Source organism: Belonocnema kinseyi, chromosome 5 (assembly GCF_010883055.1).
Source record: "Belonocnema kinseyi isolate 2016_QV_RU_SX_M_011 chromosome 5, B_treatae_v1, whole genome shotgun sequence".
NCBI lineage: Eukaryota > Metazoa > Arthropoda > Insecta > Hymenoptera > Cynipidae > Belonocnema > Belonocnema kinseyi.
In genome coordinates this window covers 145,666,787-145,678,573 of record NC_046661.1, presented here as the reverse complement: position 1 = coordinate 145,678,573, position 11,787 = coordinate 145,666,787, and the positions used below count along the sequence as shown (strand labels likewise).

Sequence of the window (11,787 nt, the reverse complement as noted above, 5' to 3'; positions counted from 1 at the left end):
CTAATTACGAATCTGGCATCCGTTGAACTCTATCGCTTCAGGTTCAAGGTCATTTTAAGGTCATTTGAAGGTCAAATCGAGAAAAAACGGTAAAAAAATTAACACAAAATATGTTATAGATTTTTGGGGTCGCTGATTACGAACCTGGTGTCCTCTGACCTTTATCGCGTCAGGTTCAAGGTCATGGAAATGACATATTTTTTTTATTTTTTCAGCGTTTTTTATCGATTTGACTTTCAAATGACCTTGAACCTGACGCGATAAAGGTCAGCGGACACCAGGTTCATAATCAGCGATCCCAAAAACCTATAACATATTTTTTAAAAATTTTTTTACCGTTTTTCTCGATTCGACCTTCAAATGATCTTCAAATGACCTTGAACCTGAAGCGATAGAGTTCGACGGATGCCAGATTCGTAATTAGCGACTCCAAAAACCTATAACGTATTTTTTTGGATTTTTTTACCGTTTTCTCTCGATTTGACCTTCCTGATCGCGATAAAAGTCAAAGGACGCCAGATTTGTATTCGGCGACCCTGAAAACCATAGTAAACCCGAGCTAACCTTAGAATACATGTTTAAGAGTGTCAAATCTCTCGAAAATACAGTTGGTGGGTAGTGGTGTTTCCTATATTTGTAGGGGGTGGGGATGGCTGGGGGGTGGAGGGTAGTCCGTTTAGCGTGCAATCGACTCGGGATACTTATAAGATACTACCATGATTTTTTCAGATTTTTTGGTCCAAAAATAAATTAGGCAAAAAACCGGCCTTACCGACCCTCCCCCTTTACCTGCAAATTAAAGCTGTCATAAAAGTTTTGAAAAGGAGGAAAAATTTGGAAAATTTGGAATGAAAATTCATAAAAAATAAAGGAAAACGAATGGCGCCAAAATCTTTTTCTTTGTTTTTATCTTTCTACTTTATCTTGTACAAACTTTAATTAAAGATTAAAAAATAATTTACCTAAGTTGCTGGAAAGAATTTGGTGTTGGTTTTATGAAAAAGTTTAAATGCTTGTAAATGAAGCGCGGATTGAAGCTACTGTGATGTTAGTTCAACTATTTAATAAAAGCTTTCAAACTTCAAAGCGTTCATACAAACATTTTTATATATAGGCGATTTTAGAGTTTAAACAATTCCAGTAGAGAGGCATTGAAATTGGAAACTAAATTGAATATTTCAAATTAAAGCTTTCTAAAATTAGCAAAATCTAAACTTTTATTTAATTAGAAAAGTACGATTTAACGTGACAATTGATTAGACCAAATTTTCTAAAATGAAAAAATAGATTCACCTTTATTTTACAGTTCAAAATAAAAAAATATTTCCATTTTTAAACTTCAAAATCAAATTATTTTAAAGGTACGTTCAAAATACAAATTAATTTTGAATGGGAAATTTTTTATTCGAAAAATGTTCCAAAAAGTTCAACATTCCAAGCTCGGTTTGAAAAAATTTTAATTGGAAAATTGAATAATTTCTTTAATGTTTAATGGTATCAATTTTAAAATTTTGAACTTACACGGTAAGTGCTAAATGCTCCACTTTTCCCTATTATAAGTTTAAATTTTGCAATTAAAATTGAAATGGTTGAATTTCAAAAAGAATAATTTACATTTTAAAAATTGTTAATTTCTGAACGATTATAAGTACTGAAAGTAATCAAAATTTCAAGGGTTTAGGTACAAAAAAGTGTTATTGATAAAACACTTGGCGACTAATTTTTTTTTTTAGATTTAGATGAATCTCGGATTTGTTTAAGTTTCAAGTTTCTTAAGTATAGATTTCTGAATTTTTTAAATATTTCCCATGTAAAACTGCTTTTTATTTCGAACTTTATCTTAGAATAATTAAGTTTTCAAACTTTAGAACTGAAATTGTTTCCATTTTGGATGATAAGAATGAAGGTAAATTTATTTTTTTATTTTACAATAATGTTTCTGCTCAATTTTAATGTTAGATCGTCATTTTTTAATTTAATAAATATTCAGATTTCTAAAAGTTCAGAAGCTTTTACTCTGAAATATTTGATTTAATTTTCAATTTTATTAGTCAAATTTCAATCGCTTCGAATTAAAACGTATTGAATTCAGAAATTTTCCATTTAAAATTATTGAATTTTAAATTTGCAAATCATCAAAATTGCAGATTTTTCATTTTTTAATATTAAAAATCAAACTTTTACAGAAAAAGTTCCAAACTACAGATTTAAGCATTTTTTAATCCAATATTTATTTATTAGATTTAAAAATTTTTCATGACAACTCTTAGAAATTGTAAATCATTGAATCATAAATCTATTGAAATGTAGGAATTCTTAATTTTTTTAAATTCTTAATTAAAAATTCTTTAATTTTGATGATTTAATATAAAATTTTCTTCTTTTTAAAACAGTTAGAATTGAAAAGTTGACTCTTCATTTCCGAAATCATTAAAAGCATCAAAAGCTAAAAATTTTAATTTATGAATCTTCAAAATTCAAGAGATTTTATTTGTACGTTTTCAAAATTTAAATGGTCAATCTTTTAAATTAAAGAGTTTCTTAATTTTGAGAGTTTAGAATTAAAAATTAGGTAAGTTTTTAGTTTTAAAATTAAAAATTCTATAATTTTCACAATTTTTATTTGAAATTTCTTAAGTTTGGAATTTTTAGAATTGATAACTTTAACTCATCTTTAAAATAATTAAAATATAAGGATTTTAGTTTATATATCTTCGTCGATTGTAACTCTTGCACACTACATATCGTTCAATTAACATTATTTTAAAATTCAAGGGTTTTTGGTTTTGATAATTTGCAATAAAAAATCCTGTAATTTAAGTTACTTACTTTAAAAAATTTTTTCTTTTTGGAAGTTTCAAAATGGAAAATAATACCACTAAAATATTCTGTTATCTGTATTCAAATGTTAATTTCTGTCTTTCTTTCTAGTTCTTGCTTGCATAAAATCTTATATTAAAATGGAAGATGCAAGTTACTGAAAGTTAATTAAAATTAAATTTAAATTTAAATTCAAATTCAATTGAAGGGGAGGTAGCTATTTTAATATTTATTTAAATGTATGATTAGTTATTATATTTAATAGCACTTTCAATTAAAACATTCATTTCATTTGGACAATTACTCCTAATAATAATTATATACAATAATAACAATAATAATTATTCTGTTTCAATAGTATTATGTACATAAAATTGTACTCACTGATTAAATTAAATTAAATGAGAACAAAAATTAATTGAATTTGTTCCCGTGCAATAGGACGAAAATCGTTTACAATAAATATATATGGAGAAAGAAATCTGCTTTAGAATACAAAATACTTGTCACTGAAATCTCTCCTTCAAATTTTAATTACAAAAATTTATTTTAATTTTAATATGCTCACCTTCTATTTAAATTGAATTTTTATAGTTCAAGTAAACTAAAATTTGAATAGTAGAATTTGACAATTGTCCATTTAAATTTTTCTTATTCTTATTATTTCATTTAAAAAATAATGAAATATACCTCATTTTTATCTAAAAATATTTCCATTTTCTTTAATTATTATAAAACTTGCAATAAAATATAGCAATTGGTATATTTGTGAATTTGTGTGAAATATATAAATATTAGTAATAAATGTTAAAACGTTTATATTTATTTTTATATTATTAAATAAAACGCTGATATATTTTTTTTCTAATTATATTTCATTTTTGGGAAGGATAATGTCTTCCAAGCCCGGCGCGGCGGGAGGTATAATGACCGTGAAGGGCTAGGAACCAGTCGAACGACAAGATTTATTAGGGCCAGTTTGACCTAGTTTTTTGACTGCCACTGGCAGCCAATGCAGCCAATGCAGCCAATGGCTGCCTTTTGGTGAGTCCTGTACTATATGATGCAGTACGATACAATATGGCAAATTATGATGCAGTATGGTACAATATTATAGAAAATCATACAATATTAAATGATATAATACACTATTATTAAATATGGTACAATATGATAGAACATCACGTAATATGATGGAATATGATACAAAATGATGTAATATGGTACTTTAATACAGTATTATACAATATAATGCGATATGATTGAACGTAATACAATATGATAAAAATAAAAAACATTATCATACAACACGATGCAATATGATATAGTATTATACAATATCATACGACACGATAGTATACAATAATGGATGATACACTATGATGAAATAGGGAAGAAAATCATACAATATGATACATCATAATACAATATGATGCAATACGATATCGTATAAAATAATATTATACACTATCACACTATATGATACAATATGATACAGTGTAGAAAATTATGATACAATATCATATAATATGATTGAATATAAGACAACATGATGAAATATGGCACAGCATGGCACTGTATGATACAATATGATGTCATACAATATGATACAGCATAATACAATATAATGTAACAATATAACAATGTAACAATATGATATAATATAATATGGCAGATTATGATAAAGTACGATACAGTACCATACAATGTGATACAATATTATATAATATGATGGAAAATGACACAGTATGATATAATATGGAACAGAACAGTACTGTATGCTACAATATGATACAGTATCATGTAATATGATATAATACTGAACGATATGATACAATACGATACAAACTAATGCAAAATGATACATTATGAAACAATACGATAAACTATCACACTATATGATACAATGTGATAAATATCGTTGTATATGATGGAATATGATACATCATAATGCAACATAGTACTGTATGATACATCATTACGCAATATAAAACGATATGATAAACATGATACAATATGATATATTAGAATACAATATGATACATCATAATACAATATGTTGCAATACGATGCTATACGATAAAATGTGGCAAATTATGATACATTTTGATTCAATACCATACAATGTGATACAATATCATATAATATGGTGTAATATGATACAGTATTATCGAATAGAATCTGCTATGATACAATATAATACAATATGATAAACCATGATACGATATGATACACTACGATACCATGTGATAAAACACGGAACAATATCATACAATATGATGCAATATGACACAGTATCATACAATATGGTGCAAATTGATACAATATGATATATTAAATTACAATATGATACATTATGATACATTATAATACAATAGTATGAAATACGCTACAGTATAAAACAATACAATACACTATGATACAATGTGATAAAATATGGAGTCATATCATACAATATGATACAATATGATACATTATCATACAATATTATGCAATTCGATACAGTATGAACCAATATGATACACTATTATATTATATGACACTGTATCATACGGTGTGACACGGATCAGTATGATGCACAATCATGCCATATGTTACCCGATTACCCTATATAATACATTATGATATAAAAGCATGCAATATAATATATAATAATAGAATATGATGGAATAGGATACAATACGAAAAAATAGCATACACTATGATGCAGTATGACGTCTCAAGTTAAACTATGATACATTATTGGGGTGGCCACCAACCCGGGAGAATCGGGAGAAAACCGGATAAAATCGGGAGACAAAAATTACTCGAGGAGATTTCCGGTATTTCATAATTAATGCGTTTTGTAATTTTTTCAAAGTGTCCAATTAGAAAGCATATTATTTTCAAAGTTTTTAGTATAATTAAAATGTAGAGCTTCACAAGGTTTCCCATTTTGAATGTCACTTGATACTACATGATATGATACTTATTAATAATATATTTATCATCTTTAAAATTTCTATAACTTTAGTTTAAAATTATGGCTTTGAACGTGCTATTATAAAACAGTTTAATCTGAGGCCTTGAAACTAAAGTTTTTCATACATTAATTTTTAGACTAATTCTCGGTTGTTTCAAATTGGAAAATTTCGCAATATTGTAGTTTTAAATTCGAATAATTATTCAAAATGACAACTTCATTTCGCTATTAAATATTCAAAAATTCATAATAAAGGCCTTGATAGTCAGTTTTGAATTGGATAATTTTAGACGTAAATATAAAGCAATTTCTAATTGCAACGCTTAAAATGGTACAATTTCAAAAATGGAATCATATTGCAGCATTCTTGTTGTTTTTATTTATTTGAATTTTCAAAGTAATATCTTTAAATTTTCCCATTTTTTGGTGAAAACTTAAACTAATAAATCATTTCAAATTGGAAAATATTCAATTGGAGAATTTCAAGAGTTAATAATAGTTCTAAAGAAAGTTTTGATATTAATAAATTAGAAATTGGGTTTAAAATAACAAAAAGACAAAAATTAAACTATGTAAATAAAATTGATACAGGAATAAACGCATCATTTCGGTAATTTTTTACGGTTAAAATAATTTTAAAGTTCTGAATTTACATGTTGAACGCTCAATTTTAATTTCATGTTTAATGTTTTCCATTTAAAATTACTATTTAGTTTGAAAGTTTATTTAGTGTAATTCAATTCATTTTTTATTTTATAAAAATTCATCTAATTTGCTTAAATGTCACATTATAATTTCGTTATGTAGTAACAATTTAAAATTCTAGAATTTCATAAGCTTTGACTTTTAAAGATTCAATTTAGTTTTCAAGATTAATTGTCAAATCTTGATCGCTTTCATTTTAGAATTGTTGAAATCCATATATTTTCAATTTTTAATTATTTAACTTCGACCGCTTTTAAGTATAAATCGTACAATTTCAATTCCTCTGAATTTTCAATGATTTAATCTTAAAATATTCAATTTATACGCTTTTTAAAATTGCCCTATTTTCTACATTTTTAATCTGAAATAAATCAATTTCGTAATTCTTCAATTTAAAATAAAATTCTTTACTTTGTAGGGCTCCAATATAGAAATTATACAATATCATTCCTTTTTCGTATTAAATTGTCCAACATCGTGTAATAATTTTTTTATTTCAGAAGCCTCCAATTCGAAATTATTAATTATTGTTACATTTTTTAAAAATGTAAGGTTAAAAAATTGGTTTTAAAATTTATTTCTAAATTTGCATATTTTTCATATTCAGAAATAAAAATCCAGATACATGAACGCGCGATTTGCGCGCGTCAAATTACTTTTAGTGCGTATTAAAAGGCATCTTTGCATTTTTCTTTATCAGACACAAAAATTTCGTTATGCTACTTTTATGATTAAAAGTCAATTGATTTTTTGAAAAAGTGTTTGCTGATGCTTATCAATTTCCGCAATTGACCATATATGTGAACAAACTATGTTTCGCAAAGAGATTAAATTTTTTTATAAATCGGGAGAAATCACGAATATTTACCGGGAGAACCGGGAGAAATCCGGGAGACGGAAATTTGAAAAATAGTGCCTACCCTGATTATGGCACACTATAAACATTATGATAAGCTATGTTTTTCTATGATGAAATATAATACAATATAATATAATATAGTACTATATAATTGATTTTAATATCTGTGTGCTGTTTTTAAAATGACGAATTTCCTTTTTCGAAACATGAAACTTTTTTGAAAAGTGTCGCAATTAACTACACTTGCACCGTCGTTAGAGCATTATACGTTTCAGTGCTGCTCTCTCTCTCACTCTCACTCTCGTTGTACTCTCTTACTATGCGATCTACTCAAAACTCATGATGATTCTTCGCAAAAAATGTCAAATTTAATCCATCAAAGTTTCACTTCTGCCCCGTGGCATCACTGCCTTACACTGTTTATGTTAAAAGAATTCAAAGAAAAACCACTTCAATTTACATCATATGAATTTATCACTTCTGTTGGGCATCCCGCGATGGCTCACTTGTTTTTTTTTAAATATATTGTGTAAACACATTGCTCGGTACTGTAAAAAATTATCCCTGGAAGAAACTTGCGAAACCTGGAAAAAACCTGGAATTATCAGAAAATTTTCTTCCAGAATTTGAGCAGACACCCTGAGCACGCTCGCGAAAAAATTTTCTAACAATTGCAGGTTTTCCAGGTAGGCTAGACGCCCTGGATAAATAAAAAATTCTTTTCCAGGCAAAGGAGATTTTCAAATCGATGTATCCCGATGAAGATTTCCTCCCACGTGCACCCGATCCAGAAGAAATAGTCCTCGAAGGCGAGGAAGCACCGGGTCCAAAATTCGAGGGCGACCAGACCGCAGGTGAAGGGGATGAAAAACAGGACGTCGAGAAAGCGGAAAAAGAAGAATAATATTGCTTGAACCCTGGATTTAGATCTTCTGGTTCAAAAAAGAAAGGATCTATCTTTTTCAAGGAGAATGATAGTCGCTAAAAATCATGTAAGCTCGAGTTTGTTTTATTTCTCGTTCGACCAAGCATTTCTCGGTTGTATCAAGCATTTCTCGGAGAATGTTCCGAATTTTAAGCTTCTCGACTTACTAGCGCAACGATACGCCTCGTACAATTAATCTCAAACTACTCTACTATCTACTATTATTGTCATTATCTTCTCACCGCCGCTGAGCGATCAGTGGCCCAAGTGGAACAAATATTTCTCAACTGAAAAGTTATGTATCTGTGATTGCGAATTTCGAAACCGGAAACTGGTTGCTAGTTTCTTTTTCAGTGAGTTATTCTATCCCGAAGACTCGGAACACGACTCGTATGCGCCTGTTGGGTATTACAAGCTACAATAGCGCCTCCGATTTCGAACTATAGGGAAGAAATTTTAATTGCAATTCAATATTAACCAGAAATCTTATAGTAAATGAATCATGTTACAACATTTTTCAGTAAAATGAATTGGTATTCATTGCTTTTTTTTATTAAGATTATTGAAGTTGCTTCGGGGTACCCAATAGTTCGCTTCTCAGATGGCGCTGTTGTCAAGGTCAAAGTGGTACCAAGCAGGCGTATAGAATTTAATTGCTTTATTATTATTATTATTATTATTATTATTATTATTATTACTGTCAATTGCACTCGTATTTGGTTCCTACTTTTTTATATTGCAAGCACAAATGCTTTGAGACTTTGACTATCACTTTAAGTTATGTAAGTTAGGGATTTTTCATTTTTTAATCCGAATTTTGATTGTGGAGAGGCTACATTTTGATGTGAAAGAGCGCTTTCGTATAGATTATGTTGAAACATATCTGGCGCGAATTTTTGTTGCTTTGTTTTTTTTTTTTAATGGTGAAGTGTTATTTCGACGTTTCGCACGCTAGCATGTTTATAAATAAAATGAAAAACGATTTGAAGTTGTGCTTATTTTTGAACCTGTCCTATTTATTTCGGTTGTCTTTTTCTTTCTTTGGAAAGATGAATTCTTAGCCGAGAAATACTTGAATTTTCAACGATAAAAATGAATTTTCAAACAAGGGGATTAATCTTCTACCAAAAGAAGACGAATTTTACAACAAACTGTTTGAACTAAAAAATATCAATTTTCAATCAGAAATGGAATAGTTAAATTTACAGTTAAAACAATTATTTTTAACGACAATACAATTTTTTCGAGAAAATTGTTCTATATTCAAAATGTTGAATTTTCAACTGAAACGATGAATCTTTAACTAAAATAGTAGAATTTTTAATAAAGTAGATACATTTTCAAATGAAATTATCAATATTTCACTGGAAAACTTGAATTTTTTACTAAAAAATGCATTTTCAAACGAAAATATTAATTTTCTACCAAAAAAGGCGATTTTTCGACAAAATAAATGAAGTTTCAAGAAAAAAATAAAAATTTTCAAACAATATATATAAATCGCCGGATGATTGGGGCGAATGAATTGAGGATTGAGATTCTGCATTTACTTTTGTTGGACGTAGATACTTTATTTGAAAACGTGTTAGATTGACTCATGCTCATGATAGATTGATAGATTCTGGTCTATAAAACGCATCGAATTAATCGATTAACAAATTTGCGCTCTTTGGCGCAAATGTCATCGCTCTCAAACCTAGTATCCTACTCAGCAGGAAGTAATTGCGCCAATCAGGCTGATGATGCCTCCGTCAGTACCTGCAGTGACCATAACATGATCACCTCCCTCAAACGAAGCAGTAAGACGTCAAGAACATCAGTGGTAAGCTAACCACTATCCAATAGAAACACAGCCATCGTCAATTTTCAAGCTAAAATTACAAATACAGCACAAATATTGGGATCTGAAATCATGACGCCAGAAAGGGGATTTATACAAAGAATTTCGGCGACAACGGAATCACTTTGCAACTGATACATTGTGTTTTTAGTGAATTTTAATCGTTTTTCGTGCTTAGTATGTCAAAGATGTCGCTCAGCACTGCTGAAATTGGTAAATTTACGTAATCCATTCCCTCGTGTAGAAACTTTGTGGAAGAAGAAAAGGTGCTACACGCTGGACACATATTATTTTATATAAAACAGCTGGATGATCAAAAGAGCATAAAGCTAATTAATTTTTGTTTACAATCGTCCAGTTTGCGGTACTAGTTTTAACGACCTTTTCCCTGCACTGCAATCTACAAAAAGTACATTTTCAGATCATAATTGAGCATGTTTTTTTTATATATATAATGAAGGAAATTATTCACTCTGATAATATTATTTCTTGGCAGTTTTTAAAAATTTTCAGCTAGGTAAAACTCGATTTTTCAAAATATTTTCGAATGTATAAAAAATAAATACAATTTTGCTTCATGTATTTCAGGGAACTTGTAATTAGTTCCTATCAAATTTTTGAGGTTATAAAACAAAATTATAGACAATTAAGATAACTCAAATGGTATATCTAAATTATTTATGAATTCAAAAAATTGGATAATGTATTTTACTCTAGAAATCAATGTGAACTTATCTGTTTGAAATGAGTAATCCTCAGTTTTAAAATGCAGAAAACATACACACATATGTTTGAGGTTACCTTCTTCTCCAGTCTTAGAATATTTTTCGATTGCTTTCTCCGATGGATCATTTCTTCAGGCCCACTTTTATTAACCACTTTAACAAAATCTTTTTTAGGCAAGGAAAATTCATGAAACCTAACATCTAGGTTTCTGCTAGCCTTGCTTGAACATCCGAAAGCAGAGTAAAACCTTTTAATTTGCTTTTCCTCGGACCGAATTTCGTACCTAGATCGTCTATTTCTGTATTATCGGACATTTTTTTACAATTTGATCATTTAAATTGTAGCATTCGAAAAATAACTTTAAATCTACTCTGAATATCACCGGAATAACACACAGCCTTTGAAAAACGACCCCGTTAATTTAGTACCAAAGTTAGCCACCAGATGGTGCACCACTGTATTTCAGATCCCAAAATGCTGCACCAGGGCAAAAAACCCACTATTGATGTCACCGTAGACGAAATAAACCACCCTGTCAGTGTTTCTCAATATTATAAAAACTACTATTAAATACAAATCGATAGTATATAACCTTGGGTCCGATGTATATTATGTTCGCGATTGCTACATAGAGGACTACCACTCTATTATCTACAATGTCGAGAAGCAAGGTTTCCAATACTCCCTATATAAAAACATAATTTCGCTCCCTATTAAACAAGTAATTAGAAACATTCCTATCTCTTTCCCTGATGATTCAGTACTGACTGAGCTCAAAGTAGAAGTATGCACAAATACTTAGGTTTCTCGCATGAGACCCCGACAAAATAAAAAATCTATGTCCATGCTTCTGGTACGAGGGTAGTTCAATAAGTCCTTAGAATGACCAACAGATGGCGCGCGAATCGCTCCAAATCATCTGTTTTCAGTCAGCACCACTCCCGACTAGA

General features: G+C 29.0%; 1 protein-coding gene across 1 annotated transcript in view; it reads left to right on the top strand.

Annotated features, from left to right (window-relative positions):
• LOC117173939 (rab proteins geranylgeranyltransferase component A 2) overlaps positions 1–9,251 on the top strand; it is a 58,458-nt gene extending 49,207 nt beyond the window's left edge. Inside the window, exon 9 of the mRNA XM_033362588.1 lies at positions 8,074–9,251. Coding sequence (XP_033218479.1) covers positions 8,074–8,250 — 177 coding nt within the window. The 3' untranslated portion in view covers positions 8,251–9,251. The remainder of the gene's footprint in view (positions 1–8,073) is intronic.
• Positions 9,252–11,787: the final 2,536 nt, after the last annotated feature.